Genomic DNA, 17,596 nt, shown 5'->3' with positions numbered 1-17,596 from the left:
TACTGCAACCCTTCTATAGTTAACTCTACTAAATACTGATTCAAACCTTGCAGAGGATATGATGGCCTGACAGTAATATGAAAGTGAAGGTAAAAGGTATGCAATTTAAAAAAGTTATCTCTCCCCAACTCAAAGAATTCCTTTAACTTCTGATGGGTATATTTAGGAAGGAAATGTCATCTTTCAGAACAATAATTCATTCAGTCTTGCTATGATTTTTCACAATAATATTAAAATTATGCATCATTATGAAGTAAAATATATTTCTTTTTTATCACAAAATTATAAAATGAAGTACTACTGGTACAACGTAATGTGTTATCTCAAACCAAAAACTGGTCTTGACACAGATCCCCAGATAAACAAATTGTGTAAAATGGGTTGCAAAATTCTGAAGTGTGACAGGGTTTTTCTTATCTTGTTGTCTGATGACAGCTATTAGATTACTCTAAGTTCAAGTAAGACTAGATCTAAATGCACCTTTAAAAAGCAACCTAAAAATACAGTCCACAAAAGGACAATATACTATTCTTAATTTAACTTTGTCAAACATAATTTTTTTTCATTTTAACTTGGTACAAATGGGTACACCGTTGTCAACTAATTTAAAATATTTATACTTTTAGTGACAATATTTTTTTAAAAATTGTCATCAAATCGATGACAAATTGTCAAAACTAATGGAACATCATTGTCTTTTCTTAAAGGCTAAGTAACCTACAAGAAAGAGACCAGTCATTTAACAAGAAATGGTCCGGAGGCATACCAGGTTTAGTATACCTGCTTGACCTCTTTCATTTAACTAGTCCAAAATAATATCATTTCGACACATCTAACATACAGTTTAGGTCCAATAACTTGTTGAATTCTGATATTCACTTTTATTATAAATAAAGTCACTGAGAGCTTTATCATAATTTTATTTTAAAATATTAAGTAAATTTTAAAGACAAATCTTATCTCATTCTATCAAATGTCAGTGGAAATGGAAAAGAGGGCAGGTTGACCATTATCTTCTAGAAAAACAAATATATACATTGCAGGGTTTATTGAGACATGTTTTAAAATAGCACTTCAAAATACCTAATTCAAAATAACAGGAAATATGAATAAAATTTACTTACCACCACCATGAATGTAAAAACCCTGGAGGCTCGCCTAATGTTATATTCTTTTCCCATCTTATCTGTAAAACAAAAAAGCACAGAATAAATTTACAACTTTTTTTAAAATCTCAAAAGGCATGTTATCTTTTATGAACAGCAATTCAATTTTCATAATTTTTAGCAAATTAGTTCCAGGTGGGTCTTTTACTGGTGAAAAAACACTACAAAAATTATGAAATCACTGCTTCCATCGGCTAGTCTGAGGCACTAGGCCCTAGCTCGAGGCTATTGCCCATCTAGAGAGGCACCAGGCTGGGAAAAAAGTTTAAATTTTATATAACAGTATCCCACTTTTGAACCTTGATTGCCCAGAATGTGGAAGGTCTAGAGTTTTTGGCACAAACTGTTTCTTATTCTCTATAATGTTTCTGTAGGGTAAGAAACAGGAACTTGAGATAACATCAGAATAAAAGGATGCAGACTCAAGCAAGCTTACAAGTAAAAACTTTGGAGATGACACGGCAATACTATTTCTGAATAAAACAAATTGTGATAAATATCAATTCTTTTACTTCATTTATCTCTAACTCACTGGCATCTCCTTAGAATATGTAAAATAAACAGTTATATATAAATAACTCTCATTCTGTATGATGTTGGCTACTGAAAAATGAAATACAATGTCATCCAATTTCTTTATTTTTAGGTTGAAAAATGTTGACAAATATCTCTCCCCCTACACACTAATTTCATTTAATTTAATATAAAGAACAATTTTTAAAAAATTGACAGATATCAAATTCAAACATGTGCTTTTTGCACATCATGATAGCAAGCAACAAAAACTATTGACAAGTACCTGGTGTTAATGTGCATGTACAATATAAATATATATATATATATATATAATCAAGGATGTGAATAACTTAGCTTCCTCTCTCCATTTTATTTAAAAAAAAATAAAATAAAATGGAGAGAGGAAGCTAAGTTATTCACATCCTTGATTATACCAGCTCCCCACGGGCCGCCGCCATGGGTGGAGCACTTTTTCACGGTGAACTGACTTAATTCTTCGAGATATATATATATATATATATATATTCTATTTCCTTTATCCTTATAAAAATTAAAAATCATACTGCTTTTCTGTCATAATTTACACATAATTTATGTAACCAATCTGAATAACAAAGAAACCACAAGAAGAACATAAATCATGTATGGTTAAGGAAGTTATTTAACTGTTGTACAGAACCCCCCTTTGGAGCCTCTTGAGTTTACCAAAGAGGTCAGATAAAGGCACTCTTCAGTTAAAGCATAGACACAAAAAAGTAAAACCAGAATCGTATTTGAAAATGAATTCAGTTTCATAAAGCACAATACAGAGACAAAGTCAATAACCCCTTTATCCACAAAATTCCAAAAATTTATCAAAACACAAAGTGTGTGCACATGTAGGAATTTGAATGTTATATACAAAGCCGGTCACCGGCGAACATAACAAAGATCGAAATACTTACCTCTGATAAAAATGTCTGTGCGCTTTTTTGAGCCCCTACGTGTAATAAGTATTCATATACATAAAGTGCAAGCCTGAAAACAAAGAAATATCATTGCATTACGATTATTTACTTGTGTGTTTATTATTCAGAAATGGCGGCCATTCTGATTTTAAATGTGTGTAGCTGCCGCATTACAAAGCTCTGTAACTTCGGTTTCCCTTCAAATATTTTGATCATATTTTAAGGTCATTTTCTTACATATTTGACTGTTAACACTCTTTAATAGTTTCGCGTAAAACACTCTTATTCTTAAGATTGCAGAAAATATATTTAGCACGTATATCTCAAACGGAAGGCGCAATTGATAGAACAGCCATTTACACATATGAAAGGGGCATCCCTCTATTACAGGTGGAAATACGTCCCAGGTCGAACAAAGATCCCCGCTCCAAAATTAAATAAGCAAATTCAAAGAATGCACAGAATTGTCGAAGCATATAAAGCAACTTACTTTTCCCTTGCTTGTGCATCGGAGGGAACCGTCGATCCTTTCCCTTTAGCGTACATGCTGGGAGCTGACTGTCACGCACCTGTCAAACCATGATCAAGGACGACACTGACCTCGTCGTCATAGAGACGTCACAAGGACCTGTCAAATAGCAATCTTGGATTGGGCGAGTTATTACGGAGGATTGGTGAGCCTTGAAACTGTCGTGTTCAAACATCACACGGCCCAGCTGATAAGCGAGGTTGGCTGCCAGCCAGCTATCAATATATAGTGCCATATATTCAACATCGCTGACTTGTTCAACGTACCTTCACGTTTTTGTGCAGTAATATGATATGTTAAATGTCTAAATACCACTGTTTTTTTTAATGGAAGCATTTATTTATTTGATGCTACGTTTTGAGTGCGTTAATTTACACTGATAAATAATTGATGTGTACAACAATTTAATTTATTACAATCCTTGTAAAATACATAGAAGCTTGGTTAACATCAAAATATGATTGAAACTGATTTTCGAGCATAAGGTAATTATCAGTTGTCCTGGGATGAACGTAGTCGTAATACCTTTTCACTATGATAAGTAAATATTTTTATTATCATCAACGAACCTCAGTGACCCAAATAATCTAAACTGAGCCTTAATTTTACTTATAATAGCTATAACCCGCTAACCGGAAGTCGCTTATTAAAATATTTAGTAATTTTCATAATAAACAGGTCGTTTTAATCAGAGCCTTGGTCAAAAGAAATATAACAGCAGGATATGACAGTGGATTGGATCTGTTTGGAAATTTAGGCATGCACTTACACTGTAAGGTCTTTAAGGTCCACGTTTAACAGTAGATGAGGGGACCCGGTGGAAGCTACTAGCTGTCAGCTAGATCCAGCTAGACCAGTGCTTGAATGTCGTTGTTTGTCGTCTATTTGTTTTATCAAATTGCATTTACGAAGTGAACGTTATTCTGACTTGCAAAGATACTGCATCACAGTCACAATGGCACACAATCTGAACAGTTCAATTTTACAGACATACATATTATGCAGGGAAAGCACGTGGGCCAGTTGTAGTGTAGTGCCGACCCCCCCCCCCCCTAAAAAAATTAAAAGGAAGGAGTGGGGTTCTTAATTGGTGCCTTTGTCTGTGGAATTGTCTGATGAATTTTTAACCAGGTATTCTGCTTATCAAATATCAGACTATATTTAGCATTTTTACCCTATGATGTCACGAATTTTTTTTTTTTTTTTTTTTTTTTTTTTTTTTTTGAGATGCTGATCTATAGACTGAATGATGCCATGCAGTGGGCTGAACAACTTGAAATGCAAACACCGTTTCGTCCCTCCGTGCATGAACTTGGGAGTTATATAACATTATATATGCTTACCTACTTCCTGTCTACGTCATACAGTTTTGCCCCGTCTCCCTTTGCGCCAGCGCTTAAAATTCACGAGAATTATAATGGGACACAAACTATTGATTAAGGCCAAGTCGATTCAGGTTTATGTATTGCATTTATTGCTGTGTTAAAATAGAATATTGTAAACAATGTTTTCGAAAATCAAAACTGACTAAATGTGAATGTCAGATTTTGTCACCGTGTGAATGTTTTTTTTTTCTTTTTCTTTTTCTTTTTTTTTTTTTTTTTTTTTTTTGTGTGTGTGAAAAAAGGGGAGACGCCCCGGTAACTCTTCTACATATGTATGTACGTACCACTGATTCAGTATTTTCAAGAATACAGCAGATATTACTTTGTTCAGAGGTATATTTGGCCTGTAAATCAACAACAAAAAACTTACAAATTATCCAGTGAGTACATCATTCAAGTTGTTGAAATATACCAAGTGGAAAAATCTCGATTTTGTGTAATGAAAGCAACAGTATATAATATAGTCGTGGACTATAGTCGTGGTGTATTAATATACAGGGACTAAATATTTAACCAAAACCTAGAATTTATGGGACACAAGATATCAACAATTATCCAAGAAATTCAACAGCAAAAATTACAAGGACCTGTAAGTGACAGAGTTCATGGTCATCATCAATATTTGCATGCCGAAATAACGCCGATTGTACTATTTGGTACAGATAAAAGCGGTTGCTCCACTTTTCAGGTTTCTCAATGCATTGGAGATCTTGAAACTTCTATTTGCTGAAATATAGGTCATCTAAACAACGATGTTGGCGAGGGGCCGGAGGTTTGCAGTTTGCAGTGAAATAATTGGAGGTACTAAGCAACGTCATTCTTTTAAAATTAAAGAAATTTTGCATTCTTATTTTTTGCTTGTTACAAGTAAAAATGTTGAGTGCAAATGATCACGTAAGCACAAAGCACATGTCTTGGAGCCAAGGCTTGGACTTGTCCAGCTTGCATCCGCTGTTCCAACAACACCCCTTCTTCCGTATACTGAGGTTTAAAATCAAGCTTTGCAAGTGGAAAAAATAGAAAGTTATTTTTGCTATGTATTTTAATTTTGACATTTGAAATGTACTACTTAAAATGAAGTTAAGCAAAATTGCAGACGTGGATAAAAAATAGAGGCCATATTTATGGCGAGTCAAAATTTTTATCATATTATAAAGATAAATCAAAAAGCTGCACTTTAAATTAAAGTTTAAAGTTTAAAACAATTAGGCAAATGATCACTGAGGCAAGCATTTGTCTTATGTCAAATACAGTTACAAGTTATTAACAACCAATTTTGAAAGAAAGAGTGCAAAACTTCCGATAAAGTTCAATAATAAAAGAAGTGCAATTCTGCGCGCAAGAGCAGCTAGTTTACTTCTAAACTAAAGCAATTGTCCCAGTGGTGTAACTTTGAAGTACATGTAAATTGACAGTGAGAAGTGTGTTAGTGAACATTTAATCCTTTAAAGGGGCAGTTCTTCCTGTCACACTTTTTTAATACTACAAGAATGCCTGCGTAATACTAACTTCGGTTATCCGAATCTTTGCATTCTACTGTCAAAACATAAAGGAAACAAGCATGGTCGATGGGACGATATCCGCCTCTGTATTTGCAGACGAACTCCATGCATTTGTTGAGCTTTCTGCGACACTGAAAGATACGTGGCAGTTAGCAATGGTATTTTGGGGCTAGTATTCCTATTTTCAAAAATAAAATATTAAAAGTTATTTTAGTACTGAATTAAAGACCCATATGGCGAAGCCCGACAGATCTCATTGTGTTGGGGGGGAGGGGGGGGGGGGCAAGATGGTAGTTTACGACTGGGTTCCCACACCTAGATCGTTCTAACAGGATCGACCCATCTCCAAGGGGTTTCTCGCTAAATTACACTCAACTTAGATGTCTGCCACGCCTGCTGAACCTGCAAAACGATAATTTAATTACCCCCTAGCAGCTTCAGCAGTTAGTATGATAGGGTCTGGGGATGGCCCCTTAAATATCAAGCCCTTGTCAGGGATATACTGGGCAGTGCAGCTCCAGAGTCCATTAGAGCATTATTTCTTACCCTTCTACAATGTAATGATTTTGATATAACAAAATGCACAACAGACTTTGAAGATGCCTGTTTTAAAGTAAGGGATGTGAAAATTGCATCCATGCTGTATAAACGTAGACACACTAATGATGCATTTTTCAACACTCTCCTCCCCCTTTAAATAGTAGATATAAGATATGGCAAGTAGAGTTAAAGTATACGTTTTCATGTAGTGATCCATATATTGTTTAGTACTAATACATTTTTACATTAGTTTAAATACTACAATGTATATCAAGTTGTTTATGGAAATCACTCTGAACTACTTCATGTATTTGTATTTGATCATGTCCGGAATTAGGGAGATTGTCAGTAAACCTCTGATTCTGATTAAATTTAATAATTCGTTTAAACAACTGGCCAAGTATTCTGAAATATTTACAATGCTAGAAAAATAGATTTCAGGGGATTTTTTTTTTTTTTTTTTTTTTTTTTGACTTTAACTAATTAGCCAGCTGGATATGTCCTTCTTATTTATACCAAATACAGCAACCAAATATTGACATTCAGGTTATAATTTATTCGCCTAAAATGTCTTAGTTCTAATGTAGAGGATTCATCTTCAGGCAAATGATTCCAAGTGTGGCTATATATCAAAAAGACAACTCTTAAAGTTAGACCAACACTTAGCAGATGTGTCTAGTGGCATGGTGGAATCCAGTTTGGAGGTTGACGAACTTACAGAGCAAGAAGTTGAAGATGAGGTAGATATGTTTAAATTTATATTCTTCATTGAATTAAGATTTTTATGCCATACATGACAGTTATGAGTGTATCATTATTATTGATCATTAAGGGTTGGGGCTTTCCCCATAAAGCCATCCAGTTGTTATTTGGACAGCCATTAGCATCAATAGACGGCTGGGCAGCTTACAAAATCTTTGGGAAATCAGGGGTTGGTTGGTTGGGCTTGCTTGGGTTGGACTCCCTGTAAAGCATTGACCAAATCAAAGATTTATGTTTTGGACTCCTTGTCCCCCAACCCCTGTGGAACCTCCCGTTTAGGATGTCCCAATATTATATTTTATGTGGAAGAAAATCTCTCTCCATGAAATCTTAGAAAATTTTGGATCTTAATAACAGCATTTCTCATTTGATATAGGAATCAAATACTATCCAGGTAAAGCCTCAGACCAGGGTGATATCATGTGAATACCATGTAGCGTACAGTGACAGCTATAGTGTACCAGTCCTGTATTTTAACATGTATCATGACAGTAAGTATAACTTTAACTTAATGATGCAGCTTGCATTTAAACAATATGCTTAGGGTACAACAATTGAGAACACATTCTATTTGATGTTATCTTCTAGACTAACAAATAATAGAAAGAAAAAAAGAATTATTCAACATTTTTATGCTAAATTTATTGTAGCTAAATAGTGTCCCAAGAATTTTTGCTAAAAAATTTTATTAAATTTTTATGTTGGATATTGAAGAGTTTTTGAAACATTTGAGAAGAATAATGAAAGGTATTTCTAATGAAATTAACTTTTTATGTTACAGGTGGGAAACTCCTGACCCTGGATGAAATATGGTCCTTAGTACCTCAAATTTACCAAAGCAGACTTAGCCAAGAAAGGTGGACATTCCTTACGCAGCAGGTAAGTAGAAAATAGATTAAAAATTCAGTGAAGTAAAATCATTCCTGTGGGATCATGAAATGATATTCATCCTTGGGTCTTGGTGAGATTTTTATTTTTTTATTTATTCTGTTTTCTATCATTTAAACTATTTTTAAGTTGATGGAAAAATGTATATTGAGTGCCAATTTTGTGGAAAACTTCACTGTAACATTGTCAATTATTGTACACAAGTTTGGCTTAAAAATGTCGTATTTAATGAATTTCAGGAACATCCTATATTGGGCAGGCCATATTTCCAGCTTCACCCTTGCCATACAGCCAGTCTCATGAAGCATAGCATCCTCTCAAGAGCCACCAAACCAGAGATATCCACAGATATTGCACAGGGTTTAGCAGGTGTCAGTGCCACAAGCCATACACCCAGCATGAGAAGAAAAGGGTGGGTGCTAATAGCAATTATATATATATAGATAGATAGGTAGATAGATATAATATTTTTACGTATGCATTCAATATGTGTTTTATATATTGCAAAGAGTACAATAACCCTAATGAAAAGTGAACATAACAATCATAACCAGTGTTAGATAGATTTTGAACCCTGTTTGACTGTCCACATGGTGTAGTTGCCATAAACCAAGGATGTATACATAAACATACCCTCTTGGTTCAACCTTTGTGACAAAAAAGAACTGATATTATTTTCCTTTACTGTCTGTCAAATTTACTTGCATACTGAAGACACACATTGTCAGTTTGTAGTGTAAGAAATATGGGAAGTTCAAGTGCTCACCAGCAAGCAGGCTGTTACAAGTTTAGTGTACTATTATCAAGTGAAACAAATTTTTTGGTACAACTGAACATGCTTGTTCAACATCTGACATTAACAAGCATATAATTTAAAGAAAATGTAATATAAGAAAATGTTTATATCTATTATTACTCCAGAAGCTATTTAGTCCAGTGGCTGAGTTCAGTTGCACCAGTGGTGAGACTTGGAATGTCTTTAGAGTACGGGTTGATAGGGAATAATTGAGGCAACAGGTGTGAACCATACCTACAAGCCAGGGGTGTTGCCTACTATGCCTGTGCTACATAAAGGAAAGGTAAGAAAGTTTGAGTGAAGTAGTAAATTATGCTTCAAGCTCACCTTGGTATTATGATTAAATTCAGCAGAACATTACCTGAGCTTTAATTTTGCAAATAGGAATGTATTGGTTTTCAACCAGTATTTTAAAGTAGAAAGTACATACATTTAGGTTGTGTCAGTTTTTCAGTAACAAAGGGAAACCATTCCATTTAATGTAAATATTATCACTGGCGTACATCTGCATTCTTTTAAGATTGACTTGTACACTTTTTGCAGCTTGGCAGTTGGAGAACACAGATGAGACAAACCTGGGTTTGGATTTTCTGAACAGGATTCCAATGACATCTTTGACTGAAGTAGTCACATAAATCTTTTCTCTTCATGATGGGCCTCAGCCTGCACTTTCTCAATTCAATAGGTCTAATCCTAAGAAAGTTACGACTGGTTGCAAGGAAAATTACCAAGGATTAAAAAAGTGCAGTTGTCAGTATATGTAAAACTTTTAATAGTTATTTTACATTAGTATGGGAATATCTGTCTTAAACAGCAGGTGAAGTTCAGAGTTGTGTTAACATGTATTCACTGTTTAAGTGCTGAGGCAACATGCCTTTTAATGATAAAAAACGAAGATTTATGCAAGGACATATTTTGCAAACTTTCTCTTTATTTTTTTCAAAAGTTGGATCATTTAAATACTGTGATCATAAGATATTTAATTTGTACATTGGTGACAAATATGCTTTCTTTTTAAAAATCATCTAACAAAGTAAAATAAAAGAAAATGGTCCTTATTAAATATTTCTTCATAATGTCTTACATTTTCTAGTCTTGTAAAAAGTTTTAATGAATAAAAACATTTACAAAGAAGCCCATCCAAATGGAATTATATTACATTCACATCACAAACAGTTTCCTGCTTACAAATTGGCTTGACCATAAGAACTGACCAAATCATCCCAGAAAGAGTTCAACAGACTGTGCATATAAAAGAAACATTTATTGAAACTGCTGATACTGCGCACTAAAAGGTTGACCGTAAGGGTGTCCATATTGTGTCAGATGCTGCTGATCGTAAGGGTGTCCGTATTGTGGCACATGCTGCTGACCATAAGGCTGTCCATATCCCTGGGGATTTCTCAAGCTTTGGTCGGTGGCTTGAACTGGGTAGGTGTCTTGACCATCTGTAATAAACCAAGAGGACGTATTTACTGATGTTTTAGTGATAGTAATCACTTATAGTTGCTCTGGAACACCATTAGCAGCATAACAGCTATGTTTTGCTCTTGTCATGAGCATTCAGCCTGATACTGCTCAAGTGACAACAGTGAAACATAGCTGTTTCACTTCCATCTTTGTTCCAACATAAGTGATTACTGTCTCTAAAACATCATTGAATATAATTCCTTGGAACCGTGAACAATCTATTGATAAGGTGTATACAGTAATAGAGTAAATGTGCTAAGTTAAGAAGATATACACGTAAATGTGAATGCTAAATCGTGGTACCATTCAAGGCATTGTCAGTGAATGATATTTGTGTACATCCTAAACTGTGACTGGCTACATAGCATAGCTGTTGCCTATAAGGACTTGCCATAAAGGCAAGATGCAATGGAAGATCCTGATCACAACTATAATGTAACTGTCTTCACTTGCAAAGTGTCTTCCACAGGAAAAAAAAAACATTACAAGAGGAATGTCAGTGGCCAGTCATGGACTCCTCTTGAGCACTCTGGTTTTGATTAAAAATATAGAACTTAAAATATAAAAAGGAAAATAACCTTGAAGCAGAGCAGCTAAGTGTTCCTGGCCACCCTCGCACAGAGCATAGCGGAATATTTCAAAAGCACTTTCTCCTTTTCCTGGCAGGAGGTCTAACAGTTTTTCAGCTCTAGCATAACATGTCCTTTCTGCTCTCACTGTCTCATTGTCTCTCTGAGTGAAGACACCTTCTTGCAGCAAATGGTTCAGGATAAACTTGGTATCAGAATCTGTCATGTCGTTTGTTAAAGCCATTCTATTGCGCCTAAGAAGATCCTTATGATGGTTACTCATCATCATGACTCCAGGCATGCTTTCAACTTTAAAGATAAAATTGAAAATTCCATGTTATATTTATAACAGATTACTGTTTAGTACATTATGAATATATCAATGAAATAATTTTCAATGAATGTCAAACTCATTTTGATGATTCCACAGGGATTTAACTGTTTTTTTTTTTTTTTTAATAATCTATTGAAGGAACTGGCTTCTGTGACAGAAAAGGTACAATCTGAATCAAAACTTGACATAAGTTCTGTTCCATGTTTTAAACTGGGGCAAAGAAGGGGGTGGGGACCCACTTTAAAAAAACTTGAAATTGCTGGCCAAATGCCTTGTGTATTATACTTAAAAAAAGAAAAAGAAAATCCAGATGGAAGATGCTCTCCACTGCACACCTGCGTCTCCTCCTGCCCCTGATCCACCCTGGAGCTGGCTGACAACATGATGCATTCCTTCCTCCCATAAGGCTTCCAGAAAGACATAAAAACCTACATCACTCTTCCCAATAAGGATGTCCAAAAACTCTTCATTCATATCATGTTTGATTCGCTTGGATTTGATGTATTCATACTCCCTGTCACTTAAAACTGATTTGGAATACATGAAATTAAGAATGCTTAGCAGTGACGGCTCTGTTATGTCATTAACTAGAGTAAGACGGTTCTTGATCAGGGCAGCTCTGTGTTCTCTTGTCATGCCTAAAGGAAAAAAAAATTAAAACAGACATCAAAATATCAAAATAAACTTAAGAAATATCTCAATTTCTATTCTTTCTATCCCATTTTACATGTAACTTACCACAAGAAAGTGTATGTGTTAGGTACTGCTAATATAGGCACCTATGGCGATCAAAAAGAATAAAAAGCAACATGTACATTGTACCTTGCTCAAAGAAAGTGTTTAATTCTGAGAAGCGTATACATTGCTGGTTTTCATTCTTCAGGCCTTATCCTATATTTAAATCTTACCCCGTGGAGCTGCCATATCTTGAAGTATTGGTGTTTCTGCGTTCTCACGAATATGAGTAGAATTGTAGATCTGCAGTTATCAAAGGTTTTGAATACAAAATTGAACGTACATGTATAAAAGTATATTTTGAATAAATGCAAGTGATTATTCTCTCCAAAGACTGCCATTTAAAGAACATGGCATAGCACTTTACTATTACTACAGTATTTCTTCCTTTGTAACAATTTTTTTTTATTTTCCACGGTTTTTGCCACATCTTTGTAACCACTGGCAAACATTCAACGAGAGGTACTCGTGAATTTGTAATTGTGTTACAATACTGTAGCCCTACATGTATTGGTTAACAAAAATATTGTCCTCTTTCGTATTACTGAAAACTGTGCAAAGTAATAAAATATTAAAAATCTAAAAAAAAATTAGATCCATTAATTGACTGAAGATTACAGGCTGAGATTTAATGTGACTAAGAGAGCAGATAACTCCACTTTTCAAAGAATTAACTTACATAAGAGGTAAGGCAAAACAGCGTAATATAACCAGGACAAAATCCTATTTCATCTTGCAGGTAAAGTTAAGAAACCAACAAACAAACAAGGCAGTACTTCCGTAAGAACTCTTCTAATGAAGGAGAGTCATTTAGGGCAACGCTTCCGCTTTAAATTGAAAACGTGTTTGGTTCACGACTGTGTAAAGTACCGTGTCACTATTTTGTAGAAAAACCTCTTCTCCAAGAGGAGCAACTAGGTACGCTATCAAGATGCCAAAAGTTAAGTCGGCGAAGAAATCCAGAGTCCACCAAGAAGTCCAGAAACAAGGTAACAATATGATGACATGGATCGTCAAGTCTGTCAGGCTTTTATTATTATTACTTTTATTTCCTATATTAAACCCATATTCCACTGATGCACAGTGTTAGTATATTAGAAATACACTGTTCAGTTGGCTATGAAGGTCATTTTTTGTTTTGGATTTATCTTTTTAAAGAAAATGTTCTGTTTTAATAAGTGATGTCCTACTTTACATTTATACCCACTGTTTTTTCTAGGACTAAACTTTAATACAGGGCTTGGACAGCATATATTGAAAAACCCCTTGATCATCACAAGCATGGTAGAGAAGGTATGTTTGCTTTGCTCATAAGCTGCACACCATTTTAATGAGAAAGTGTATGAAGTTCATTCCATAAGTTATTTTTTAATAATAATAATAATATTTATTTAGAGTAAAAAATCCAATTATGTTCAATACATTATGAACAAAGAAATTAAAAAGCTAGCGAAAGAAAAATGACTGAAACAAATTGATTTAGATAATGCCAAATTAACTTTTTAAGTCTTTAATAAAAATTCTAGTCATAAAATTTTGCTTCAACAATGACAGACAAATGGCAGTAATGAACCTGTAAGCTACAAGCCACTGTGCAGAAATAGATAACATATATTGTCCATTTATGGAAACTATTTTTTATATCAGTCAGCCCTAAGACCCACGGATGTGGTCCTTGAGGTAGGCCCTGGCACAGGAAACATGACAGTCAAGCTTTTAGAGAAGTCAAAAAAGGTATGAAAAAATTTTCAACAGTTGCAGATTTTTAGATCTTGTCCTGAATTTTCTTGAAATATGTAATATAGCTAAAGAATTTAATGATTCCATCACAGTGTTATCAGTGTCATAATTATATTTGTTATATTTCAGGTTATAGCATGTGAGATTGATCCAAGAATGGCTGCAGAATTACAGAAAAGGGTGCAGTGCACGTAAGTGTAAATTTTTAGTTAATTATAATTTCATTTTGCCAGATTAATTTAGGAGGAGATTGTTGAGTATGTTCTCACATTGTTGAAAGAGTATATTAAAGCACAATCAACGTGGTACTGGTGGAGCCCATATCTGAATTGTTGTCAAATCAATCAAGTGATTGAAAAACTTTTGTAGTCTTATGTGAACCCATGTTTACTTAAATGATACATACATACAACTGAACACTACTCAAGAACTAAGTCTTTATAAACTTTGACACGATACATTTTCTTGAGCTCTATGGATATTATCATCTATGATATCAATGACCCATTGCAGGAACACAAAACTTAGGCTTGAACTTAAAAGTTGTTATATTTTTGTGACTTTATGCTCCCTGCCATCACACAGAACATTTACATAAGAGGCCTGGACCTATCAGAATGAAAAGATTTTATTCATAAGATTATAAATGTAGATATGCAAAGTTTAAGAAATTAATTTTATTGCAGGCCTCTATCAAGCAAACTACAAGTGGTTGTTGGTGATGTTTTAAAAACAGATCTACCTTATTTTGATGTATGTGTTGCAAATTTGCCGTATCAGGTGAGCTGGACTCTTAGTTATTTAGATACATGCATTGTGACTGTAAGTGGTTAGTAAAAATGGTGCTAGTGGTTTCCATAATTACACCATTTGAAATACATAAAATTAACTCATTTGAAAATGTTGATTTTGTAAGGTATTCATTTTCAATATGAATTTTAATGGCTAATTAATTTTTTTATTTCAGATTTCCTCCCCATTTGTCTTCAAGCTTCTTTTACATAGACCCTTCTTCAGGTAAACTTAACTACTAGGCTTAAATTTGTAACATGACATGTGGATTAAACTTTTGTATTGAGCAGACTGACCAGATTAGGTAGAAGGCCAAATAATTATATGTCATCCATCTATAAATATTGGAAATATTTATTATAGAGTATTATTATACAACAAATTTTCAGATGTGCAATACTGATGTTTCAAAGAGAGTTTGCTCAGCGTCTGGTGGCTAAGCCAGGGGATAAACTGTACTGTAGACTGTCCATTAACACTCAGCTCCTGGCCAGAGTGGACCATCTGATCAAAGTGAGGGACCACGTTTACCTTACCCTTTAAGTTTTAAAGCTTGATTTTCAGAAAAATTTAAGTAAATAGAAAAAAGATCTTCATGTTGCAAACGATATCTGCTGAATGAAATTTGGAACCTTTAACAAAATTGCTTCTATTTTATGTATTAAGAGTGTTAGGAGTCGATAATGGAAAAGCAATTCTTTGCCTTTCAAAAGCCTGTAGTGAAAAATATGAAAAATATCCAAAATTTGTATGAGAACAGTTTATCTTTAATATATCCAGTGTTAGATGAATGCTACTCTCATTGCAGGTTGGCAAAAACAATTTCAGACCCCCACCTAAAGTAGAATCCAGTGTTGTCAGAATAGAGCCAAAAATACCACCACCACCAATCAACTTCCAGGAATGGGATGGTTTAACCAGGATATGTTTTTCTAGAAAAAATAAAACCATTGGAGCAGCTTTTAGGTACTCAAAATTTTAGGTTATCAAAGTGTGTGATATATTTGTGAAATTCACTCAGTGTCTATATTTTTGTGGTGATAAAAAAGTTTTGAATGGAAGAATACATTTATTATCTGCACACTTGTAAATCAATTATTGTTTTAATGTGTAGTTTCGATTACAAATTAATAATTAATTTATTACTTTTTCTTTCCCATAGGTTCTCAACAGTATTAGAAATGCTAGAGAAAAATTACAAGATACATTGTTCTGTAAAAAATATTGTAAGTAGCAAATTTTTATGTATGAATGTTTTTATTTAAGGCGGAGAACATAGAATTTTCAAGATATAATTGCTTTTTAAATTTTATAAAAATAATTTTGCCATTGTTTTCATCCTGCTGACCATTCAACTTGTCAGTATTTTTTATATCATTTATGAAATTGGCTATTTTAATTATCCAGGTGTGTCCTCTTTTTAGTCACTCCCTTATTATTGACCTAATTGTCTTTTCTGTTCAAGCCTCTTCCTCAAAATTTTGATATAAAAGAAAAAGTGGAAAATATAATTATACAAAACGATTATGAGAAAAAGAGAGCAAGGACTATGGACATGGATGATTTCTTGGGGTAAGTGTCTTGACTGCAGCTTATTTTCCCCATTAGAGACAAGCACGAGTTCACTTTTCAAATATATTTTTCATGTTGTTCCTGGATAAACTTCATGAAGTATCATAAAAACAGAATAAATACATGTTAAAGAACATTTTTAGATTTGCCTTGTTTATTCCTTCAGGTTGCTTCATGCCTTCAATGCAGAGGGGATTCATTTTGCGTAACAAAAAGAAAAATAAAGAAAAAAGAGGAAAACACTGCAGAATTAGGCCTGACATCACCAAGATGTATTGTGATGAAGTAAGATTTGACAATATGTACCTTCATGATGAAAGTACATTTCAAATAGGCCTGCTTTCCTTCAAACTTTGTACTGTAATTAGTACTGAAGTTGGCATCAGTACCATGTATGGGTATCCTTACGTAACGGGTATCCTTGCATTCTGTTCAATTTGAATGATTTTCCATGCACAAGTTCTTCAGAGGACAAAGTTATAAAACAGTTGCTGACCATGTTACTATCCTGGTAGTTAGCAAGTTAAATTCAACTGACAGGGCTGGTTCATGGGGCAGTGACAAGTGCCTGTCAGCAATAATGAAGGAACAAAGGATACACTCGTGACAAAAGACTTAAAATTTCAACTGAGCCAACTTGATGAGAATCATCCAAGGCAGCAGTCTTGTGAGTTAGTGTATAATGAAGAGAGATTTCGTGGAGTTTGGAGGAGAGTGGGGTCAGAAATAATGGCAGACTAGCTAGTTCAATATTCAGCAACAAATAAAAGCTGACAGAATTTATCCACAGTTATTTTTCAGTTTGTTTTCTCCAAAGGTCTTTAGAATTACAGTCTTATGTATCTGTTGGCCATACTTCTCTGATTACTTTTGTATTGCTTTCTAAGATCACATCCTTGGTGCATAGTTCCACCTATACATTATATTACATCCGGTGAATCAAAACTGAGGGTCCGTGTAACAGCAAGTCCGCCCTCCATTTACTTATAATGGTTGGGTTTAGCCTGACCTAAGTGTCAAAATCTAGGCTTACCTGTTCAAATGAATGGGAAGCTGACTCTCTATCATGGGGGACTCTGTCACACCGGCAGTGATTGTACAATTAACATTCAGATGCCAATTTCAACAAAGACATACATTCAATGTGATTGTAATAGTTAAGGTTGCTTTGAAGGAAACCTATGTAAATATGGAAATGAAGTTCTTGTCTTGGTTATTTATCAACTATATGTTAAAATGTATTGTAATAAATGTTACGAAAACAACATACAGAATTTAATGTGAATTAGTGTAAATATTCCAAAATTATTTATGTAACTTTTCTAAAGATTCTAAAGAAGATTTTGAAAAAAC

The 17,596-nt window shown here is 34.1% G+C and overlaps 4 protein-coding genes across 13 annotated transcripts in view; 2 read left to right on the top strand and 2 right to left on the bottom strand.

Moving 5' to 3' along the window:
* LOC106166446 (single-stranded DNA-binding protein 3) overlaps positions 1-3,275 on the bottom strand; it is a 53,428-nt gene extending 50,153 nt beyond the window's left edge. For all 8 annotated transcript variants that reach the window (XM_013545015.3, XM_013545012.2, XM_013545016.2 and 5 more), the window contains exons 1-3: positions 3,120-3,275; positions 2,627-2,699; positions 1,125-1,186 (exon numbers count right to left, since the gene is read on the bottom strand). In XM_013545015.3, coding sequence (XP_013400469.1) covers positions 1,125-1,186; positions 2,627-2,699; positions 3,120-3,175 — 191 coding nt within the window. In that variant the 5' untranslated portion in view covers positions 3,176-3,275. The remainder of the gene's footprint in view (positions 1-1,124; positions 1,187-2,626; positions 2,700-3,119) is intronic.
* Positions 3,276-5,160: 1,885 nt separating this feature from the next.
* Positions 5,161-10,170, top strand: LOC106166458 (ubiquitin-like-conjugating enzyme ATG10). Of its 3 annotated transcripts, none has more exons than XM_013545032.2 (7): positions 5,161-5,344; positions 7,188-7,325; positions 7,724-7,838; positions 8,129-8,226; positions 8,475-8,647; positions 9,157-9,314; positions 9,575-10,170. In XM_013545032.2, the coding sequence occupies exons 2-6, from the start codon at positions 7,269-7,271 to the stop codon at positions 9,242-9,244; spliced, it is 531 nt and encodes a 176-aa protein (XP_013400486.2). In that variant the 5' UTR covers positions 5,161-5,344; positions 7,188-7,268; the 3' UTR covers positions 9,245-9,314; positions 9,575-10,170. The 3 variants fall into 3 exon arrangements, with proteins under 3 accessions (XP_013400486.2, XP_013400485.2, XP_086857442.1); XM_013545031.2 differs by lacking the exon at positions 5,161-5,344 and adding an exon at positions 6,061-6,203; XM_087001316.1 differs by lacking the exon at positions 5,161-5,344 and adding an exon at positions 6,067-6,213.
* On the bottom strand, positions 9,943-12,971 carry LOC106166457 (uncharacterized). The gene is made up of 5 exons (XM_013545030.3): positions 12,819-12,971; positions 12,313-12,382; positions 11,740-12,042; positions 11,080-11,379; positions 9,943-10,479 (listed from the first exon to the last, which is right to left on the bottom strand). The coding sequence occupies exons 2-5, from the start codon at positions 12,326-12,328 to the stop codon at positions 10,295-10,297; spliced, it is 804 nt and encodes a 267-aa protein (XP_013400484.2). The 5' UTR covers positions 12,329-12,382; positions 12,819-12,971; the 3' UTR covers positions 9,943-10,294.
* Positions 12,959-17,508, top strand: LOC106166455 (dimethyladenosine transferase-like). Its single transcript, XM_013545029.2, has 11 exons — positions 12,959-13,128; positions 13,359-13,432; positions 13,787-13,873; positions 14,009-14,070; positions 14,566-14,659; positions 14,847-14,896; positions 15,061-15,184; positions 15,480-15,637; positions 15,834-15,897; positions 16,137-16,243; positions 16,410-17,508. The coding sequence occupies exons 1-11, from the start codon at positions 13,071-13,073 to the stop codon at positions 16,450-16,452; spliced, it is 921 nt and encodes a 306-aa protein (XP_013400483.1). The 5' UTR covers positions 12,959-13,070; the 3' UTR covers positions 16,453-17,508.
* Positions 17,509-17,596: the final 88 nt, after the last annotated feature.

The sequence above is a fragment of the Lingula anatina genome, chromosome 1, assembly GCF_051362555.1.
Source record: "Lingula anatina isolate TDL-2025a chromosome 1, LinAna3.0, whole genome shotgun sequence".
Classification (NCBI taxonomy): Eukaryota; Metazoa; Brachiopoda; class Lingulata; order Lingulida; family Lingulidae; genus Lingula; species Lingula anatina.
Note: the sequence above shows the minus strand (reverse complement) of the source record. Positions and strands in the feature narration are given on the sequence as shown.